Source organism: Procambarus clarkii, chromosome 64 (genome assembly GCF_040958095.1).
Source record: "Procambarus clarkii isolate CNS0578487 chromosome 64, FALCON_Pclarkii_2.0, whole genome shotgun sequence".
In the NCBI taxonomy this organism is placed as follows: Eukaryota; Metazoa; Arthropoda; class Malacostraca; order Decapoda; family Cambaridae; genus Procambarus; species Procambarus clarkii.
Genome location: NC_091213.1, coordinates 5,718,410 through 5,741,890, shown reverse-complemented (window position 1 = coordinate 5,741,890; position 23,481 = coordinate 5,718,410). Strand labels below are relative to the sequence as shown.

Below are 23,481 nucleotides of genomic sequence, written 5' to 3'. Positions count from 1 at the left end.
GGGGTTCCGGGACGTATGGCCTCTGTCGGTATGTCCCCCAATTTCCAAGACCGAAAGTTTCCGGCACATGTCCCATGACGGTCACCAGAACCTGACGCGTCGCTGCCTTGTCTACTTTTGTGTGGCAACGTTCCGCACTCAGGACTTGCTTGTGTTCTAGCACTGGATCCAGGGGAAAGTCGATTGGGTATCCCAAAAGCACGACTCGTGTGCGTCGTTCTGAAGGGTCCAGCTTTACCAAGCACACAGGTTTCCCCTGCAGGACTCTTACCTTCTCTAAGTAATGTGCAGTCTGTTGGTCTTGAGGTGTCAGTATTATTTCTCCCTTCAGGTTGACTGTAATGGAAAGTTTGAGCTCTGGTTGTTCTTTTTCCATCGCCGTTACTACTCCATATGCTGTAGGAAAGTGGTCGGTCTGCATGATCTTGAATTTCGGAAGAAGTGCAGAGGCTGGCGATGTCTGGTGTGAGACTGGTGGTGTCCTCCCCTGTCCCATACTGCTGTCCTGCGGCTGGGCTGTGGAGAGAGGAACAATGGCCGACATTGGCTGGCGTGAAACCGGTGGTGTCCTCTCCTGACTCATACTGCCGTCCCGCGGCAGCGTTGCGGACAGAGAAGCATTGACTGACACTGGCTGGTGTGTGACTGACGCTGTCCTCTCTAGGTCCATTACGTCCGCTGACTTGCTGGTAGAAGCAAGTGGTAAAGCCTCGATAGCAGTTTTCTTTGGGGCCTGCTGCACATCGGTCCACCGTCCTTCCTCGTCCGAAAGCTGCTTCCATTCCCTCTTGCGCTGAGCCTTGCCCATGGCTCTCTACACGTAGTGAGAACCGACTCAAACCACCGGAGCAGCAGGCGACACGTCCTCACTGCACGGTAGCTCAGGAGCAACTCGAAACTGTACCTATTTTCCTCCTTGTAATATAGTTATTACATCTTGTTATAACGTTTTTATGACGTATTAGAACGTTGTTACAACCTGCTATATTGTATGTTACAACTTGTTAAAATTAAAACCTGTTCGAACGTTGTACCAACATCATTCGAAACGCTATGCGTACTTGTGGCTTTAGGTATTGTATGTACTACCTCTATCTTTAAATCAAACAGAATGTTTGTACTGTAACTCTGCAACTATGTATGTACTTTTCATAAACAAATTGTTATTGTTATTATTATTATTATCATCGTAGATTAGTGGTGTTTGGCGCGCGTGTTGTTGTTGTTGTGTACGAAGCGACCAGTGAGCCCGGGCTGAGGCGGGAGGCAGTAAACACTCGGCCATGGACGTCTTCCAACTATTTGATTGGGAACACTCCCTGCAAGCCATTCAACAGCTTGAAGTTCTGCTAAAATGTAGCGTTTGGTAAGCGAAGGATTGGTGTTTGAGGTGTATGTTACTTGCCTATTGTCAATAACCCTGAGGCGCTGTGTTTACAACTTATTGATGGTCATGTCTAAGCCTATACCCAGTGTTACCTGAATTTAGCTGAGGGCCACTAATACTAGGGGCCTGGACGAGGACAGGAAGCCGGAGGCTTGTTAACGGTTCCCCCCATTGGCCCTGATGATCTTTTCTAGCTGTACTATAAAACTCAGAATTTTGGCGTTTACGGCTTCGGCGGGTAGGAGGTTCCACGGGTTTACAACCCTATGGTTGAAAAAGCACAAGTTCAGCCTGTTAGGTGAGTTAATGCTGGCTGCAGCATTCAGGTGCATCAGAGCGAGTGTTGTTTCTGGATGGGACTGCCCCGGAGCCCCAGATACTGTGGTCAGACGGCTTCATATCCCCCTTAACCTGACTAGTGTTAGAGCAAGGCTGCTCTTTAACTGGTTGATCGAAACTTGGCTTGATGATTGTCGTACGTATGATTCTTGAGAAATGTCATGTCCACCTGCGCATTCCCACCTGCGTCAGTCCACCCCCCCCCCACTCCCACCTGCGTCAGTTCACCTCCCCACTCCCACCTGCCTCAGGTTGATCTCAAACAGTGGCCAACAGGTCACTGTCGAGAGTATCCACTCTTGTTTCCTCCTCTTGGATGCTTTTACTAATACTTCACCACTTACCGTTTAATCAGTCTGCCTTGCTGTAATGGTGACGAGAAAGTCACTATTGTTTCTACCACCACTATTACTACTACTATGCCTCGCCACCTCATCACAAAGCATATCTGACAGACTTTCCCCACCCTCCGCCACACCATCAACAACTGTCTTGTCATTAACAACTGTCAACAGAGCTGGGGGAGTCACCTCATTAACTCCACTCTCAACCTTATTGACCAATCAGGATTCCTCAAAGGAGTCGTCATTAACCCCCACTGCCCATATGTCACTGGTCCCGCCAGAGATGGAAAATCGGCCTCTGACAGAACATTTGCCTGGTCCCCCAATGCTATTGTGCACGATTCCACCAAGTGCCCAGGTAGCCTGCACTTGAAGCACTTCCTCTCTTGACCCTGATACTAAACACGGATATTGCTGCCTGCAACTTGCGGCGATGATGGGATCCCCTTCAAAAGTTCCGTAGCAACTGTCCAGGTTCCAGTTAGGACCCTCCCCCCCTTAGCTGGATCAGATGTAAATCGGTCAGGCCGGACTCCAAGCACAGTCCAATATCGCAAGAATGCCATCTGCAGAACACTGTATGGCATCTCAAACGGTGCATCTCGAACGACAGCATATGTTGTCCCCTTTTTCTGCATCATTGATGCAGAAATAACTTCACCACCACATAACCGTTGTTCTTGGCCCTCCATTCTGTTCATGAAGCACCTTAAGGAAGTCTCATTCCCAAACTTCATTATTCTTCTCTCAAGTTTTGGATTCCCTGTTTGTCATTAATGGACAGGATGAACTCGTTGATAAATATGATTAAATATATTTAGCCTGGCCTGGGCCAGGCTTGGGGAGTAGAAGAACTCCCAAAACCCTCTCCGGGTATGTTCCAAGTACAAGGTATCTATCATGTGCTCTCTGATCTTATCGTGTTTTGGTCCTTTTAGATGTGCTGTCAGCCGATAGATATATATGTACAAATCCACAAGGGCCTTGATGAGGGTTTGAACCTATGCGCTGGATATTCCCAGACGCGTTCTAGTCAACTGTGTTACGATTCTTTTAAGCATGTCGTGGTACAGTTGACTAGAGCGCGTCTGGTAACATCCAGTGCATAGATTCGAACCCCTATCAAGGCCCTTGTGGATTTGCTCATTTGATATTGTATCACATTATTGTGGTTTTTGTGTGTAGATATATATGTACTGTATGGTACATACAGTACCGGTAGGGAGCCGGTCGGCCGAGTGGACAGCACTCTGGACTTGTGATCCTGGGTTCAATCCCAGGTGCCGGCGAGAAACAATGGGCAGAGTTTCTTTCACCCTATGCCCCTGTTACCTAGCAGTAAAAATAGGTACCTGGATGTTAGTCAGCTGTCACGGGCTGCTTCCTGGGGGTGGAGGCCTGGTCGAGGACCGGGCTGCGGGGACACTAAAGCCCCGAAATCATTTCGAGATAACCTCAAGATGGTACTATACTTCTTGTGGGTGAACTAAACCTCTCTCATACTTGATACATTACCTATATTTTGCGTTCCAATAATAAATATTAAAGTATGCATTGTATAGAAAACCTAAAATAGAGTAATAATCACATGTATGTAAAATTGATAATCATTTAATTTACAGAATGCATAATATTTTAATTAATTTTGTCTTTGCAGTAATGAAATAGCCACAGACCCTCAGTGTCTGGGCAGATGTGATCACTTTTTTTGTGCTGAGTGTACTGGGAGCCTTGAGAATGGTACTTGTCCAGTGTGTAAGATCCCAGCACCCCCGTGTGAGATGAAGCCCGACCGCATCATATCTGGTCTTGCGGCTTCCACTAAGGATCTGAGGAAACTGCTGAAGGGTGGCCACATTGATGGGTCAGTTGAAGTTATCAATACAATACTGTACTAATATATGTTAACTATAACAAAATTTTGTTTATACAGTATTTAGAAGTGTCTTTCAGGCTACACATGATTAAATGGTGCAAGATAATATACCTCATGTTTTTCTATGTTTACTGCATCAGCCACTTGAGTGGAGACATAAGCCACTAGGAAATTAGATTTGTGCAGTCAGATTGAACTCAGACCTATGTAGCACATTTCTTGTGCTAGGTGTCTCAGAAATTAAAAAAAAATAAGTAAATACAGTGAGTATATAACTAGAGAAAGAATGAGATAATGGTTATATTGTACTGTATCTGAAATTGCTCGATGATAAAATGGTATGGAAGTATGCATGAACCACTACTGGATACAGTAAATGGTATGGAGAAACTATTCATGGCTCTATACTGAATGATAGGAATGGTATGGAGGAAACTATGTATATACTGTAGATGAATCACAACTACACTAGCTGATAGCAGTGATAATGAGGGAGTTATACACCACTCACTCCTGGATTGTAGGAATGGTATGGGTGTTAGAATGTGCATTATGTATCCTATACTGCCTACTGTACTAGGATGAAACTTGTATATATGCAGGTGAAATTATACCGAGACAATTCTTAGCTTCGTTTTTTAAACATTTCAGCACGGAGGCTGGGCTGGAGGCTCCTTCCCGTGCATTGTGTACCCCAGAGAGACAAATCAGGCCTTCTAATCTCCTGCAGAATATCAGTACCAAGTCATCTTTAAACTGTTCTTCAAAATTTCAACCTGTCAATAAGAGTGACATCAACACTAGTCACCGTGATAATAGCAAAATTGAGGTCAAGAAAATTAGCCCGAATCAAGGGAAGATCAAGAATAACATGAGTAATAGTAAAGCTGGAAAGAAAGTAAAGTCGGCTTCAAAGCAGATTGGTGGAAAGAAGAGTAGTGGGAGGAAGTCCCCTACCAATTCCTCCGTGACTAACTTTAAACCAAATAAAAGTTGTCCATCTTTCCCTGTAACCCCGGATAATAAGTTGCTGAAGTTGTTTGATTCGAGTGTCCTGGGAAAGAGTCCTGGCACTCCGATTATTAATAAAAGAAACTCGAAGGGAGAAACACCGCTTCATGTTGCATGTATTAAGGTAGGTTGCTTTTTAATAAAATAGTTGATTCAGGTAAAAGTACATATATTCAAAATGAGTTACAAACATGATGTTGGATTTCTAGATAGAGCTATGCGGCATTTGATGGTGCTACATAGTCTTCTCAGCTTGGTGCCTTCTTTTGATAATTACTGTACTTATTTATAATTTGTGGGATTAACTTTGTCATCCTACGCTGGACACATTCTAGTAAATTTTTGTCCATTCCGTAGTATGGCGACCAAAGCTAGTACATACAGTACTATGCCTAAAACCACTAATACTCACAGCGTTTCGGGCAAGGTGTGGGAAAAACACTTAGACTAAAACTTAAGACTTAATGCAAAATACTAATGTTGTAACTTCAATACACAAAAACTAAATGGATAACTGTAATCTACAGTGCTCATTCTTTAGCTATTATCCATAGGGATACATTGTGGTTTTGTCAGAATAAGGCATCCACTGTTGGGATACCTTATTATCATTTTATTGTAATGTTCCATTTAGTCTCCGTGGTGTAGTGGTAAGACACTCGCCTGGCGTTCCGCGAGCGCTATGTCATGGGTTCGTATCCTGGCCGGGGAGGATTTACTGGGCGCAATTCCTTAACTGTAGCCTCTGTTTAACGCAACAGTAAAATGTGTACTTGGATGAAAAAACGATTCTTCGCAGCAGGGGATCGTATTCCAGGGACCTGCCCGAAACGCTACGCGTACTAGTGGCTGTACAAGAATGTAACAACTCTTGTATATATCTCAAAAAAAAAAAAAAAAAGAACATAACATAGGAATAAAAGAAACTGCAGAAGGCCTATTGGGCCATCCGTGGCAGCTTCTATTTATATTTGGCCAAACTCATTCTTATAGATGTCTAACCTATGTTTGAAACAATCAAGTGATCCTAAGTATTATTATACCTGGTAATTTGTTCCACAAATCCACAACAATGTTACCAAACCAGTATTTACCCAGGTCTTCCCTAAATGTAAAATTAATCAATTTATATCCATTGTTTTATGTTCCATTATGTGTTGTTCCATTTAATGCCTTATTAATATTCACTTTGTTATGCCTATCCATCACTTGTACACCTCAATCATGTCACCTCTAACTATTTGCCTTTTTAGAGAATGTAAATCAAGCTTTTTTCAGTCTCTTCATATGGAGGGTTTCTAATTTGTGGCATTTGATGGTGCTACATAGTCTTCTCAGCTTGGTGCCTTCTTTTGATAATTACTGAACTTGTTTCTAATTTGTGGGATTACCTGTGTCATCCTACGCTGGACACATTCTAATGAATTTTTGTCCATTCCGTAGTATGGCGACCAAAACTAAACTGCATAATCTAAATGGGGCCAACCAAGAGTAAGATATAGCTGAAGAATAACACCACTTATTTTCTTGCTAATTTTAGAGATCCCAGTTTTCAATTTGTCATGTATTTATATATTGATTTTCTGAGTGGAAACCCTTATGGCTCCCTGAAAGTACCATGTTGATATAGTGCCAAACTACAAGGTGCCATCAGTCACAGAGTTCTTTTAGGCCTGCATGGAATTATGAGCCAGAACCTGGCCTCCCTCTAAAAAAAAGCACAGAACGGTGACACTATGATAACATTGTGAATTTGTATCATGTCTGCCACCTCCAGGTGAAACAAAACAGACCATCGCTTGTTAGAAGAAAGATTGGTTTAGTGATTTGGTGTTAGGCTGGTTTTGGAACGTGTGGCTGGGCCACATGCTCTTCCCCTCATCCGTTTTTGTTTTGTTGTTTTCTGGTCAGTGCCCTGTTCAGCACTCCGGATTTTGGGGTTTGTGCTGGCTCTTTCGTGGTTGTCCCATTTGATGGGATGGTCAGAGGGCAGTTTGCTGATGCCTGGTCCCACAATTTGTGGGCTTTTTGGGGTGGTTTTATGTGACCTGCAGTGTAGCTGGTTGGTCCCTCCTCCCTTAGGGGGGTTGGGTCTTTCTGAGCAGGCCTCCTCTCCTAGTCGTCGTCAGGTCATCTTGGAGTGGGTGTTTTTGGGTGTGGTCAAAACGACTCTTTCAGTGGGTTTTCTCGCCTCTTTCCGGTCCTGAACCGGGTTTCTTTGGATCTCCGGTTCACCCTCGTTCTGTCTGGGTTGAAATGGTTCTTTTCCTTGCTCCTCGTTTCGGATGTCCACATTGTTCCGGGTTCATCTCATTCTGAAGGTGGGTTCTTGATGATATCCTTGGACCTCCAAGATGAGTCTTGGCACATCCCTATCCATCCAAGGTTCAGGGGTTGGTTAGGTTTTGTAATGGGTTGTCAGGCTTACTGTTTTCGGTAACTCCCATTTGGGCTCCATCTGACTCCTCACGTTTTTTCGTGTTTAGCTCTGGTAGTAATGCCCTGTCTTCGTCTTCTTGGCGTTCGGGTGCTGGCCTACCTCACCTACTGTGTGGTGTAGGCTCTCAGCCAGTCCATGTATCTCCTAGCCAGAGATTTGATTTTTCCCAGCTTGGTGGGTTTGGGTTCCTGGTAAGCTGGTGGAAATCCCATTTGATTCCGTCCCAGGTTCAGACTTGGCTGGGTCTTGTTTGGGGCTCTCATTGGGCTTTGCTGTCCATGCCTCCGGTGGGCTTGCTGTGGCTGCAATACCGTTGTCTGTTGGTGTTGAGTGAGCTCAAATGTGCAGGTGCTTCAACTTTGCCTTTCTGGTTTTTTCTTTGGCTCCCTACAACAACCACACATGGTATCGAAGTAGATCACACACACACACGTTGGGCAAGTGGGCAGCAGGTTGCTAACGGTTGGACTTGGTCACAGTCATTAGGAATTGTTGGCTTGGTGTGGCAAGCACGCTCTATTCAGCTCCAGTCTGTGTATGGGATTGGTCAATTAATGATTGGCTATTCTGCAGGCATACTGGATTGCTGTAGGCTCATCGAAAATGATATGGTTGTGATGTCGTGGCTGCATCACCAATCCTGAGTTGACCATTGTGGCTGACCTAACCTAATCTTCTCACCAATGCCTGCAGAAGAATACTCCCTCCAATAGCCTTCTAAGGTGGCCAATGAGTGATTTTGGCTTCTAACAATGGAAACTTTATGCTTGCTCTCTCCTCAGACTAAACACACAACAGCCCTTGCAGCATAATTTTGCTGCTAGCATTATGAACTCTCAATAGATGCAAACAAGCTAGGTTTCAGTCCAATATTAAGGGAGATAGACTTTGTAAATTCAACCTGTGTGTGCACATGAAGGTAGATTTTGGGGCTTAGTGCACTTGTAAGTTCTCATCGATGTGCCACTTGAAGTTAACTATGAGAAACTTGATTTCTCTTCTCATACATATACTAATTCATAAGCAATCCTGTGCCAATCTTTCTCCCTCCTAGTAATGACCACCACATCATCTGCATACAATCAAGTTGGTAAAACTCAGTTTATCCCCATTTAATGTCATCCAGTTTTTTACCCGCCCCACACAACAACTGCCTCACCACCCTTGCCAAATGGTTGAGAATTTGATTGAGAAATGGGGAACAAGAGCAGATAAAACATTTGTTAAGCCCCAGACTGGGCTCGAGGAGTAGAACTACTCCCGAAACACTCTCCTGGTATTCTCCACGTAAGCAAAAGGCTCGGAAGAAAAATATAACCTTTGCACGATGTATGTTGGCTGCATATAACCAAAAGATGCACATCTTAACCCTTACAATGCACAAGGGTTACATCAGGCATTATCTGTATGCGCACAAAGAAATGGTATTCAAAACAAGGCTTTTGTCTTCCAATGTTGATCAAAACCTGTGCTTTGAGCATAGGGAAACTGTCCCATAAATGGTAAGACACTTTTCAAGATGGCAGATGTTTACCAGAGGCCTCAAATACCAATTGGGAACACTGTGTACTGGAAGGAAAACATTGTACAGTATTGTAAAAAAATTTTTTACATTCCATGTATGCTGTATGTGATAATACGATGTGTAACAATACTTGCCAGTACATATGGATTCTTTTATTTTGAGGCAATTGTGTATGTGAAATTGTTAGTGTATTCTTCTTAGAATTGTATGCTCTACAATCCTATAAGAAGAAATATTTATGCCATTTTGAATGGTTATCTTGAGGTTATCTTGAGATGATTTCGGGGCTTTAGTGTCCCCCACGGCCTGGTCCTCGACCAGCCCTCCACCCCCAGGAAGCAGCCCGTGACAGCTGACTAACTCCCAAGTACCTATTTACTGCTAGGTAACAGGGGCATAGGGTGAAAGAAACTGCACATTGTTTCTCGCCGGCGCCCGGGATCGAACCCGGGACCACAGGATCACGTGTTCAGCATGCTGTCCGCTCGGCCGACCGGCTCCCTGTCTTGATTTTTCTTTGAGAATCCTATCATGAAAAGAGTTAAGAATTCATTATGTTATTTAAGGTTTTGACATAATTTATAGCTGTACATTTCATTTTATTTAAATTTTAATATTTATTTTGCATTCACTTATACATTTTGCTTGACTAGACATTACCCAAACTTAGAGTGTCTCCCTATAGTCCACAGGCACTTGTCATAATAGATGTGCATCGTCACATTGACCTCTACCTTGGCGGCTTCCAAATTGTCAGAATTACCTCATTTCCCCCAAATACTTTCACATGCAGTACTTGACCTGCGTGTCCACAAGGGCTATATTTACTATAAGTGATTAATTATTAAAAGTACTTTTGTATAAATCACAAAAATGTATGTAAATTAGTAGAAATCCAAATATAGAGTATTCCAACAGGGGGACAGTGAGAAAGTGCTGCAGCTGCTCAAGGAGGGAGCAAACCCCAACACCAAAGATAATGCAGGATGGACCCCCTTGGTAAGTCTATGTGTACACTGACACAGGTTGAACCTTTGGTTTGTCAAGTGTCTATTACTGTACCTCTAATGAAGAATTAACGTCACTGAACCCTTTGGTAATTTTTATTTTTGTTTTGCCCAGTCCCCTAAAGCATTTTGTTTTTTAATTTAAAAAACAAATGGCAGTATATTTGATGTTGATTTATTATTAACTAGGGAAGAAAAATGACTGTTGCAGTGAAAGCCTTAATGCAGGAAAAGATGTGGCTAGAGGGCTATACGAAGCTGTAATAGTGCTTAGGCTTGTATGGGGATCCAAAAGTCATCTTGTTGTGAGAGGGGGGGGACTTGTGTACGACTCCCTGGGGCCCGGGACAGTTGCCTTGGCCCTCCTCTCCAGTCCCTCTACGGGTGTTGGCCATGCAAAATTACACTAATGTATAAAGATGTTGTTAGCCATTCTTCCTAAAATGAAAGTACTTATAGTAACTATTCAGCCTTGATCACCAGAAAATTTAATTTAGTAGTATTAAATTTGGGTAAACAGGAAACTTAACTGCCACATAAATATAAGACCTAACCTAAATTCTTCTAGCAATCCTAGGCCTAATACACACTATCTTAGATCTAATTTTATGCATATAAGTGCTATACTAGGCCTAGAAATATTTAAGTTTGGATTTAACTTTATTTTTTCCAGACTCAATAAAATTGATAGTACAAAAAGTGGTTTACTGGTGGTCCATTGCTACATAGTGGTACCTTCCACCAAATAGTCCAATGCAGTAGGTCTCCCCCCGTTAAAAAGTAGGATGCTGCTTGGAATGACACACCCCCTTCTTGCACTGGCCACTGCTTGGCCACCCTTGCTGCCCTGATAGGTGGTATCCTTTGACTCTAATACCCAAACGTTTGAAAATTAATTTAAGTGGAAAATGAACTGACTTTTCTCTAACACAGACTTGTGGGGTTGTTGACCAGTCCCCCGAGTCGGCTAGTGATGGAAGATCAGGCTCCATAGCCCCAACTACGTTGAGGCCAGACCAGGCTTCATTGTTGACTATCCCAAGTGACCCTCTCCGTTCCCATCCCACTTCCGTGGCAGGGTTGAGCCCCAGGCCCCAAGTGGTGACTACCTCATCACCTGGAATGGCTCCATTTTTCGTTGTAACAAGTGCTACTTTTTACGTCCCCTCCTTAATAGGGAAGCTCGGTGCTGTATCCGCACTCGAACATGCATGATTCCTTCCAGCACTACTGTACTATGTTCCAGGATTTGTTAGGCCGTGCTTTGTTGCATAAGTATTTTGATCTTTGTTATGATGAACACGTGACCTGGTGACTTACGCATCCATAACCACTTGACTAGTAGGTACATATGTTACTTTTAACCTCAGGTGGACTGGCACATGTATAGTTGCTGCGCCTTCTCAAGAGGCAACCGTCTACCTAGCTACTTTGTCCTGCATCGATGAGGCCCTGGTTTAGATATCCAAAAATGGCAGCATTGGCACTCATTCTTCCATTTATACATTGCAAACTTATAAAATACTGTAAAAGTAACTTGATAGCAAGTTTTAAAGATGTTAAAAATTTGTTTATCCATGTGTTAAATATTCTGAATTTTCAGCATGAAGCCTGCAGTCATGGCTTTCAACATATTGCTGAGCTGCTGCTGAAACACGGAGCCATAGTGGATGTGCCTGGCGGCAGTAATGAAAATCCTCTACATGATGCTGTTACTCAGGGTCAGGTGGAGGTTATCAAGCTTCTCAGGACTTGGGGTGCTAGCGACACCGCTCGCAATCTCTTTGGATTTACTCCCAGGTACACTTCTAGGGTACATACTGTTAGGAATTTATTTCTACACACTAGAATTAAAATGTCTTGAAGAGATATGGAATTCAAAAGTAAAAGTAAAAAATGTAGGAGACCACAATGAGATGGTTTTGGCACAGTGAATGAGTGGATAATTTGACTGATGAAGAGAGTGTAATTGAGGAAATTTAAGGGAAGGAGGCAGTAAGGAAGAAAAGCTGGGAAGATGGACAAAAATGTGTATTTTGTTTTTTTTATTTTCCCCAAGAGAGAGATTCCTGCATGGGTCCTAAGCCTCTGGGTGGCCTGCTAGCCAGGCAGAGGTTAGCAGGCAAGCCAGCCTGTCTGTCTTAGGCGGTGGAAGAGTACTTATGATTCTTATGTTGGCTTCAGGAAGATTTTATCCAGTGTGTTTAACTTTTGCACTGTTAAATCTCTTGAAATCTTATTTTGTTTGTAACTCTACTGTGTTAATTGATGTTCTAGTGATCTTTTTGGTTCATTTCTCCACAATATTGAGTATTTCCAGTGTACACAGGTATCCAAGCCTGATGCAGTGTAGGTGCACTTTGAGTTTTATTATTCTTCCCTTTCATCAGAATAAGGATTCAGTTATCTTGAGATGATTTTGGGGCTTTTTAGTATCACCGCGGCTCGGTCCTCGACCAGACCTCCACCCCCAGGAAGCAGCCCGTGACAGGTGACTAACACCCAGGTACCTATTTTACTGCTAGGTAACATGGGCATAGGGTGAAAGAAACTCTGCCCCATTGTTTCTCACCGGCGCCTGGGATCGAACCCGGGACCACAGGATCACAAGTTCAGCGTGCTGTCCGCTCGGCCGGCCACGCTCCCCTAATATATCAGTTGGTTGAAATATTGTACGAACTTGCAGTTCCTGATGTTACAGCTTTGTTATGGTCACTGTACCATAACACTGCACTGTTAGAGATAAGGCAATGCACTATTTGCATTACCTTATCTCTAAGTATCTTCTAAATCTGCACTAGACTCTATGGTATGTAGATGTCTACATTCCAACTTCATAGTTGCCAGTTTTGCAGCTTCATCTGCATTGTCGTTCTCTGGTATTCATACGTGACTTGGCACCCAGTTGATAAGTATTTGACAACATTGGCATTTAAGTGTGTACATTAATACTATGACAATTGTGATCAGATGGATGTTGTCACATGAGTGTTTTCATTGTAAGGTTTCTATGGCAGTTCTCGGATCTAAGTATGATAATGTGTTGTCAATGTTCACCAAGTGGATGTTCCAAAACGTTTTTGAATGGGTAGCATTTGTTTTGAAAAGTTGAACACCCATTAGTCCGTCCTGGACCATTCTCAAGTCGATGAGAATGGTCCAGGACCAGTCGATGACCAGGAATAATCATCGACTTGAGAATGGTTGAGGACGGACCGAAACATCGTCGTCCCTTCACCTTCCAGTGTGTGGTGTGGCCAACATACTTTAGCCACGTTATTGTGACTCATCGCCTGCACCATTAGTCTCTCCTACTAACTATAGAATTTCCTGCCTTAACTGCAGCTCTAGATTTTTGTCTGTACCGGCCTACTGAACCATCTGTGTAGTGTGTGAAGCAGTCAGATACCAAGTTTGGTTCTATATTTATCTGTGCAGTGATGTGTAGCAGATGGGGCCCCAGTTACAAACCACTATCACATGCCCTTAACATTATAGGCAGACAGAGCCTAGATATTGATGTTATCTGGGATTAAGGGAGCCGGTCGGCCGAGTGGACAGCACACTGGACTTGTGATCCTGTGGTCGCGGGTTCGATCCCGGGCGCCGGCGAGAGACAATGGGCAGTTTCTTTCGGCCTATGCCCCTGTTACCTAGCAGTAAAATAGGTACCTGGGTGTTAGTCAGCTGTCACGGGCTGCTTCCTGGGGGTGGAGGCCTGGTTGAGGACCGGGCCGCGGAGACACTAAAGCCCCGAAATCATCTCAAGATAACCTCAAGATAAGATATCCCCAACATACATTGGACATACAATGTTCCCTTCCAAACAAGATAGGTGCCGAATCTTGGAGTATTGATGTGTTCGTCCTCGCAAGACAGGAACGTCATCAACTAGTGGTTGTTGAGAATCTTGAAGTCATTGAGGGAACTTTGTCGGTGTGTGTGGCCAGTTATCCCAGTGGCACCAGCAGCTCTTCCAAACATAGCTAGTTGGGTGTGTTGGGTGGTGAGGATGCAGCGTGAGCAAGTGCATTGGATATAGTAAGGGATAAGGACAAGACTGGGTTTAAAAGAATTGTAAGTGAGAATAAATTGTGTATTATTATATCACTTCTTAAGACACTGTGTACCTTAGTCTTATGGAGCAGTTGAGTGCTCTTGATCTCTGTTTACGTAACTGACTTGCGATATGCCGCAGCATGCAAATAGAATCATCATTTGCTATTAGCAAGGCACTATGTAGTGAAAATGTTATACATAATATGTGTAAATATTTTGTTGACAACTTTATTCACTATACAGTATTGTTCCCAAGTAATAATTATGTAATGTAATATAACTGGTGCCTTCTACATTAATTAATGGTATATGTTACAAATTTGAAATTTACTTCTGCAAAACAGGTCCCTTGCTAACCTGTGTGTAGGAGTGGTGGAGCTCAATAGTGCTCTAGACACTCCTGAAGACACGTCTTTGCAGCGGCCACAGGTGATGACACGCCTTCTTGACAAAATTGTGCTCCTGGGATCTGGATTGTCGGCCGAGAATCTGAGAAAGTTGGATAACCTGGCCAAGTTGCTGCGAGCTCGGGTGACCTCTGAGTTCAGGTTGGGAAAGACTTGTCTCATTTGTTTAGTTATAAGAGGAAGATATTGAACGTGTTAAAACTAAATCCAGAATTCCTATAAAATATAATATCAGCTCTGAAATATTATGATGGAAGAAAATATTGTTTTTGTGTCGGAATATTGAATGAAAAGTTTATTGATTTACTTTGCATACCTGCACTTGTATGTATGAATGCTTGTGTGCAAGACATCCATGGTCATAGGTACAATATTCGGGAAACTATACGTGTATATAGTGCATACTTGCACGTGAAATCCCTGACATCTGAGAGTGTAGAGATACAGATTAGTGTAAGCATTAGGGAAGTGTGTGTGTTTTGTAGGATCAGCACAAGTGTTGTTTAGTTGTGTAGGTGGAACGTTTTGCATTTAGAGAAGATTGCTGATGACGTCATATTGTTAAGTGTGTTGAGAGTTTGGTAAAATAGTGATAGAAAGAGCCGAGACCCAACGGGAAGGATAGTACCAGACAATATATGTGTGAGACTTGTAATAATAAAGAGTTGCAGAGTTCTGTAAGAACACACATGCTTTGAGGAGATGGCTAAATTAACAGGAAATTATGTTTTAAACATGTATAAATTGAAATGAAGAGATGAATGTGTATTTGTACACGTGAGTGAATTAGTATGCATTCATACATAGCCATTGTATTCATTGGCACTCGAATGTATTTTTTATTCTTTCAGCATGGACGTGACCCACATCATTGCACATTGTACTCAAGAGAGAATTGTGAGTCAGCGGACACTCAAGTACATGATGGGAGTAGTGTCGGGCAAATGGATCCTCTCTCACACATGTAAATATACAGGTGTTTTTTCAGGTTTCAGCTAACAATTAGACTTGCATGAAGTAGTTTAATGCATGGGATACAATTTATAGAAGTAAGAATTTTTAAAATGAGAATGGAGTCTGTTGAAACAATAAGACGATACAGGGCACTGAAAATAACAGTGGTATTGTTAACCTTAAAATAACACAATTTTACATGCATTCTTAACACCTGTACACCATTATACAGTAAACCATTGTAAAATTCTGACTAACTTTTAATATACCTATTTAGAACTTTCAGATATTTAATATATTCTGAGCATAGTGCTCTTGAATGCTTGGTTTACATGATTTGTGGCCATTAAATCCTCACGTTGATGTCTGGCTATGTTAAACTGTGCCCCATGGTAACTAGTATTTTTGTTATTCTTAATTGGGGGGGGGTAGGAAGATAAAGGTCAGTCTACAACCAAAGTGTTGCCCTTAAACACCAAAGAGGGGCATCAAAACTTGCCACCCATTCTAAGAATTAACTGGCATACACTAGGATGGTTAAAATGCTGCACAGGTCAAATTTTACTGTATTTATTTCCCACACCGACTGCCTCTAGGTGGCAGCACCACCATCAGCTCTGCTGGAGCTACTGATAGTCATCACCTGGTGCTCGTTAGCTTTATTTACCAGAGGGTCACTAACCCTAGTGGCCTCGATGAGGACAGGAAGCTGGCGGGTTGTCGAAGGTCCCCTCATTTGCTTTGATCTTTTCCATGTATATTTTGAAACTCAGCGCAGTTTTGGCAGTTATGGTTTCGGCGGGTAGGCAGTTCCACGGGCTAATAATCTTGTGGGTGAAAAAGCATCACCTGTTCTCAGTCGTATATTGTGTCTTGTTGAGCTTGAAACCATTGCTCCTTGGTTGCTTCGTTCAGCTGGCTGTGGAATTTGTCGGCTCTGCCCATTTTTTTGGGGCCAGGGCTGGCGGGTCAGGTTTTTCCCCACTGCTGTGTTGGCTCATTGTGACGTGGTTGGATTTAGGCGTAGTCGAACCAACCTTGTCCCTTTGTTGGGTGGCTTATTTGTTCCTATTTGTTGTTATTATTTGTTCTTATTTGTTATTATTTGTTATATTATTTGTTATTATTTGTTATTATTTGTTCTTATTTGTTCTTATTTGTTGAAAGAATGAACAAACTCATTATTGAACAAACTACTCGTCTAACGTGTGGTTCATCCTCGATATTCTTGGTTTGAACAGCTTCATTTCTTGTATGCCCTACCTTCTGTATGACCATTTTAGTCCAGTTCTGCCTGGTTCTCCATCTGGGGGGATTGAATGTTGTCCCTGGACCTCGAAGATGCCTACTGCCACAGCCTTATTTTCATTCCTTCTCGTCCTGGTTTTTTGTTGATCGGCGCCTCATAATTAATATTGTCTCTGCTTATCGTACGACTTGGGTGTAGCTAGTTCATTAGTATTTGGCGTTGATGCTTCCTTAGTGCCGTTTTGCATGTTGTCTTCAGCTTTCTTTGACCTGCAGGTGGCTTTTACTCCCTCCAAGTCTTCTTGGTGTCTAGATTGGGTGTTGGCGTTTCTTTCTTCCCCCCTTGGTTCACAGGTGCTGCTTTGGTCCTGGAAGTTTTTCTTATGGCTTTGTTTTTATTGGCTTTCGCCTCTGGCTGTGGGATTGGGGAACTTCATGCTCGCCTCGGGAAGCGTGGGTTCTGTTCTATTGACCCAGATGGGCAGTTTCTTCGCCTGGAGCTATTTCATTTTCCAGCAATTATTGAGAGTTAAATTGTGATGGGGTCCCTTGGTAATTGATGCTGGGCACTGGGCATTAAACATCATACCTAAATGGTACAATACTGTACTGTATAAGCTCGGTTATCCAAAGCCCGCTTTTTCGAATGTTTGGGTTATCCGGCAGCTTTTCAGAAATGCTGGTGAAAATGTAGAAAGACAGGATGTGGTTGAATGGTCAACGACCCAGGATATGGTGTGACGAGCAAAGAGATTCTCCAGTCTGTTACTAGTGAGGTCGAGGAAGAGGATGAAGATAATGATGATAAACCAACACCACAGACAACAAAATACTGTTGATTCATGTCTTGACCACAGACAACAAAATACAGTTTATTCATGTCTTCTCTTGACATGCTAATTAATTTTCCCTCTAACTGTGCTAATCCAGAAGTTTGGAAACGTGTATCAATACCTGAGGTAAACCAAAGAGCTGATCTTAAGAGAGGCCAATGAACACAGGAGGCAAGCTAAACGTGATTCTTATTTTGTAAGACCTGCAACCAAAGGCCCTTTAACCAGTGAAGGCTCACAAGAAAGCCAAGAAAGAGCATTCAAGCAGTGAGGCATCACAAGGAAGCCAAGAGCTTTCAACCAATGAAGGCTCACAAGCATGCCAAGAGCCTTTAACTGTGAGGTTTCAGGAGCTGGCAGTCAGAACTGAGCTTGCCAAGCTCATGTACTGTACAGTAATTTGAAGTGTTAATTTTCGTGTTGTGTTAGGTTATGTAAATTTTCAAGAAATCCTAATTTGAAGATGTAGTCTCAATCAAGATGACGAACTACAACAAGGTAAGCTGAAGTTTGTTTGTAATTAATTATAGTACTGTACTGGTACTTGAATACTGTATTTAAAATTTATGACCTGTGTGTGGCAAATCAAATTAATTTGGTTGTGGTACAAGAAATTGTGCTTAACTTTTGGAGTTCCCCAGTAAGCATTCTGGTTATCTGCATGTCTGGGTTATCTGGCTGGGGATCTTTCCCATACAATTGCGATAAATGAGGTTATACGGTGCTTTACTACCAACTTCTCTACAAAAAAAGAGAAATTAAAGCATTGTTATATGTATATTGTTTGATTAAAGTGTAAAAGAAGTTGTTGTTCTAGAATATTATTGATTGTTAGACATTGTATTTTAGTATTGTTATTTTAGTTGTATTGTTATTTTATATATGTAGCTGACCTTGTTTATGTTTGTTGTAAGTTATTACAGTAGTGGAAAGCATTATCATTAAAATCATTTAACGAGATAGTTTTTATTTATTTATAAGAGAAATTTTGTTATTTATTAAGGTGTTCCCCTTGAATTGTTAAACTAAATTCAATCGTGTACCTGATAAATAATTTTTTCCAGGGATGGATGATTGCCTTTCCCAAGAGCAAGCAGTGAATCCCCAGCCCTATGAAGTTATTGGGTCGAGTCATAACAGTACCAGCAGTGCACCTGCTAAAGCCAGAAGCCACGTTGAAAAAATGGTAGGTGATATTTGTTTACAGATATTCTTTTACAGCTTACTTGTGGATCTTTGGGGTTTGCTAACTTGAGTTTTGTCTGCCGCCTGAAATGTTGTGGAGTAAATAATAACAAGCAGAGTGTTAGCTTTTGCCAATGCCATCCTTTTTGGAGTAAATTACTGTAGAAGTAGTACTGTGTGCAAATCCTCATGACTGGAATGATCATTAGCATAATCTTAAGATATTAATGAGAGAAGATCTGAGGCACTATAAATGTCTGGAGTGGAGTTGGGGTGTCATCCTGTGGTCCCGGGTTCAATCCCAGGCGCCGGCGAGAAACGATGGGCAGAGTTTGTTTCACCCTATGCTCCTGTTACCTAGCAGTAAAATAGGTACCTGGGTGTTAGTCAGCTGTCACGGGCTGCTTCCTGGGGTTGGAGGGCTGGTTGAGGAGCGGGCCGCGGGGACACTAATGCCCCGAAATCATCTCAAGATAACCTCTAGATTTCTGAAGGGGAGAAAGGGAGTTGACATTCACCTTCCCCATCAACTGACCATAAGAGCAGTCCAGTACTTCATGTTTGGGCTCCTTGTGTGCATACCAATAGTGTTTTGAGCATGTTTAAATTTGTCATGATATATCCTGATGTGCTTACACACCATAGGCCAGCTTTTCTAGGTCACCCACTGAAGAGTTTACTCTTGATGTTAGCTTGTCAAAATGCAGACTACCCAAGTCAATGTACATCCGAGAACTCTTGACCCCCTGAAGGATTTGAACACGGTCAGCCAGGGTTTACATGGCCCCAGTAGTGCAGTGGTTTAATCACTCGGGCAGTGACTGTGTAAAATGTTGGGAAGTCTCACCAAGACCTGCATGCACCCAACACCATTGCAATAATGCCACACGACTCATGGCATTATTTGGCTGATATATTTTCATAAGATTTGTCAGTTAATTATTTTCAGTATCATTGTGAGGCAGTAATGCTCGTCCACGTAATTAGTCGTGCTCTAGTATTGCCTTGATACTTACGTAAGATTTCCCTTTCTTGTTTTTATGTATATATGATGTGTAAATATATAAATGTTATCATAGGCATGTTGACCAGACCACACACTAGAAGGCGAAGGGAGGACGACGTTTTGGTCCATCCTGGACCATTCTCAAGTCGATTGAATCGACTTGAGAATGGTCCAGGATGGACCGAAAAGTCGTCGTCCCTTCACGTTGTAGTGTGTAGTCTGGTGAACATACTTTAGCCATGATTTTGTGACTCATCGCCTGCATATCATAGGCATAATTGTTTGTAAACCTAAATGATTTTAGCAGTTCAAGAATATTATGCATTTGTAATGAACCAACATATTTGTTGAAGTCCTCCCCCATTGTAGACTTGGGAAAACAGGATTCGGAACAGTTGAAATGTGTTGAACGTTATATAGTGAGATAAGACCCTCTCTCAGAGGGTCGTGTTAATTGTAAAAAAGCTCAAGGGTTTATGTTCTGGAATGAGTAGTCATCAAACAATGTTTTCTTGATAGGGCCTGATAGTGACAGTCCAACCAAAGTGCAGTGTTTGCCTATGAAGTAAGAAAAATCGTGATAGTTCAGTGCTATACATGTGAGGTTTGCAGTTTTGTATTAGTTGCATTTACTGAATTTGTTCAATGTAAAACACGAGTTCCATATCTAACACCTTCAGTGTGAGACTTATTAAAAGGAAAGTAAACAGATTGATAGTTGTCTGTAGGAATATAGGAAGTCTACATTTAAATTGAATGCGAGAACTATGTATAGGCTCACCATAGCCCGTGTTAGTTTGGACGTTTTGTTGCAGGTGGCGAATCTTTAACAAAAGAAAAGAAATGAATGCTATTATATTATTAGGCATTCATTGACCAGGTTTGTTGTTATTTAGTCTTCCCAGCTTGGTGCCTTGTTGTGATAATTAGTTAGCGACGCATCCACAAATCACAAACCAAGAAAGTGTGTTTAGATTGCTAGCTATAAGATGTGTTATAATTTGGTGTATTTCAGGTGATATAAAAAATGCGCAGTTCATACAAAAGAAACATTGTTGTTGTTGTTAGTGTTTCATGTAGGTTATTTTGTTGTAAATCTGTTTGTTTATTGATATTTCTGTTTTTCAGCATCCTGGCCTTTTTAATGGATGCCACATGTTCCTGTGGGGAAATTTCTGCGAACCATATCCAAATAAGAAGGGTCTTGAAGCAATAATTAAAGCAGGGGGTGGCACAGTGTTAGTGCGAGAGCCCAACCCAGAGAGCATTTCTGAAAAGGAGCAGACGGTACCATTTTACAGTGATGAAAATAGTCTACTTAACAGTTGCTCTCACTACATAATTTACCAGGATGGTGTAGTAGAGCCACAGCTCAAGTACGACATGGCACACATCAAATCTTTGCCCCTGAGTTGGCTTTTTTCGTGTATTGATAACTTTGAGCTTGTACCTCCTTTCAAATAGTTGTTTTATCCAAAGAAATAACACTTGAGAAAATGACCATTGAGGAATCTATTAATATGAGTTATATGTAGTGTTTGATAATACTGTACTTCATAAAGTGGGTCTAAAATATGTACAGGATAATAATAAAATGTTGAGGTTTTAGAGAAATTAGTTGTGTGTATGGACTGACCATATACGTAGTAACTTGCAGAGTCTAGCTGTAAAAATGTATGTACTTGTCTTAAGCTCTCCAGCTGGAAGTAAAAAAGGTAATTTGATTCATGGGGTGTGTGGCATGGCGTCACTGAAGTCATGTTACTCATTCGCAGCAGAGAGAAGATGGGATGATTTGTGTGAGCTCCGGTTGCATTGTCGTTGTTTATGTTATGTAGAGCTAGATGGTTTTTATATGAAAAAACAGTATTTGGGGTTTGAAATGTGTGTCTGCGGATAGCAGTTCCTAGATGTTTTTAAAGTTTTATAATATTTGAATTGTGTGTGTATGCCTCACTTGAGTGTAAACCATTGAGCTGTAGAAATCACATCATAATCAGTATTGTTGTGTGATCCTTATTTTGTTCGTTTGTCATGCTCCGAATCAGTGTAGAAGGGCTCCCTTTTTTCCTCACTTCTTCCTCTTTATCATGTTCCTGTACTTTTTATCCATGATAAGTGTTAGTATTTAAGCCATATATATAATTTTGGATAAATCCATTTTTATTCTGTAGCCTTGTCATATGGGATTTGAATGGGTGGGTGCTGTGAGACGTCAAGCGTGGGCTTGGGCCGGGCTTGGGGAGTAGAACTCGTCACAGAACACCATTAACCAGGTATGAAGTGGGTGCATGCTTGTATGTAAATAAAACAAAGCCTCTGAGAAAAGGACTCATCACTTAAGTGTTTGTATTAGTAATTTAATGGTAGATGCCGTGAGGTGGAGCTTAATCCTTGCAATGTTCCAATACAGGAATCGGTACTTAAATATAGATGCACAGACACTCACATACAGAGAGAGGCAGACATAGGTGATGGCTGTAAAGTCCTGTGTGGAATTTAAGTAACTAAGTTTGAAAATAACGAAAAAAGGGAAAAAGTGTCAATGACATATTATAGAAAATATTTCCAACACCAAATAAACTGTTTAAAAAAGTACCACCGACAATTGTCTGCCGTCTATGTTTTGATAAAAGTTTTGCTGTAGCGAAGACAAACTTGAGAAGTTTGTGTATATATATATATAATAAATGTTGTTCATTGATTTGTTGTTTTCAAAATGTTGTCTTTCAAAAGAAAAGTATGTTAATAAACTTGTAGGAAATGGGCACGCCAAGAAGATGTGATTATTAAATAAGATGAGGTGGTTTGCCATTTAATGCCCTTAAAGGATGTGAATAAGTATTGTATGAAGAAATTTGAAATGGTCATTGATTGTCTTGGTGTGTGTTAGGTAGGGTGCTGGTGTTGAAAACGCAGGTATTTGACAGGTTGAAATGTTAATGAAGAGTGCTTTTGAATGTGCACAATGGAGAAGTCATTTATAGAGTGAACAGTATTTTTTGAATAGAAATTTGGAAGGCTCCCTTTATATGTAAAAGTGTTAGTACTGTAATCTTGTTAAATATATTTGAAATAGATAAGGGACTTTTGGAATAATCTGAATGTTATAATGAATTTGATATATGTATTGTGCCTGTTTAGCTAGATGTTGTTGTTTGGCTGTAGTTGGTGGAGATTGAAGTGTAGCTCCTGGACGTTACTTGTTGCCTGTTAGTTTGCCTGGTTGAGTAAAAATGTAATCCTCTTGTGCCTTATGATAGACCTTATTTAAGCTTCTAGTTTCTGAATAACCTTCTCATTTTGGATATATTTGTTTAGGTTTGCACAATGTAACTGAGTCTTTGCTTGTGGGTAGTGTGTTATTTTGTGATTTGTAGCATAAAGAAAGTATAAACATTGGCATTATTGACGCTCAAAGTTTGCTTTGATGTTTGCCTCAGAGAGTTGACGGTGGTCCGTGAAGGCTGGCGACTCCGTATGTAGGGCTGTGATACATTGTTTTGTGAGATGGCATCCTTGAGGTGTCTTCAAGACATGTTACCTAAGTGTACACACAAATCACAATAGCGTGATGCATGAAATGAACCTAATCGATGAGGGTTGGAAGCTACGTCGGTGATGATCGCAGACGCGCCTTAGTTGACTGCGCCACGACATGGTTAAAAGATTTGCAGGCTGTCCTCGTAATAAAGACGCAAAAGTGATTGCATGCACCCGCCAAACCACCTGTTTGTAAATGAAAAATGTGTGTAAAGCAAGTGATGACGTCGGAACAGTTCCGGAACAAGTGCTTGACCGACGAATTTTGTTTGGACCACAAAACGTAGTGCGTAAGTGAAGCATTTATAGTGTTGTGG

General features: G+C 41.7%; 1 protein-coding gene across 1 annotated transcript; it reads left to right on the top strand.

The window, feature by feature from the left end:
• Positions 1-1,213: 1,213 nt before the first annotated feature.
• LOC123768922 (BRCA1-associated RING domain protein 1) lies at positions 1,214-22,895 on the top strand. Its single transcript, XM_045759744.2, has 9 exons — positions 1,214-1,366; positions 3,728-3,934; positions 4,598-5,081; positions 9,841-9,921; positions 11,533-11,729; positions 14,333-14,536; positions 15,247-15,359; positions 18,495-18,616; positions 20,750-22,895. The coding sequence occupies exons 1-9, from the start codon at positions 1,284-1,286 to the stop codon at positions 21,083-21,085; spliced, it is 1,827 nt and encodes a 608-aa protein (XP_045615700.2). The 5' UTR covers positions 1,214-1,283; the 3' UTR covers positions 21,086-22,895.
• Positions 22,896-23,481: the final 586 nt, after the last annotated feature.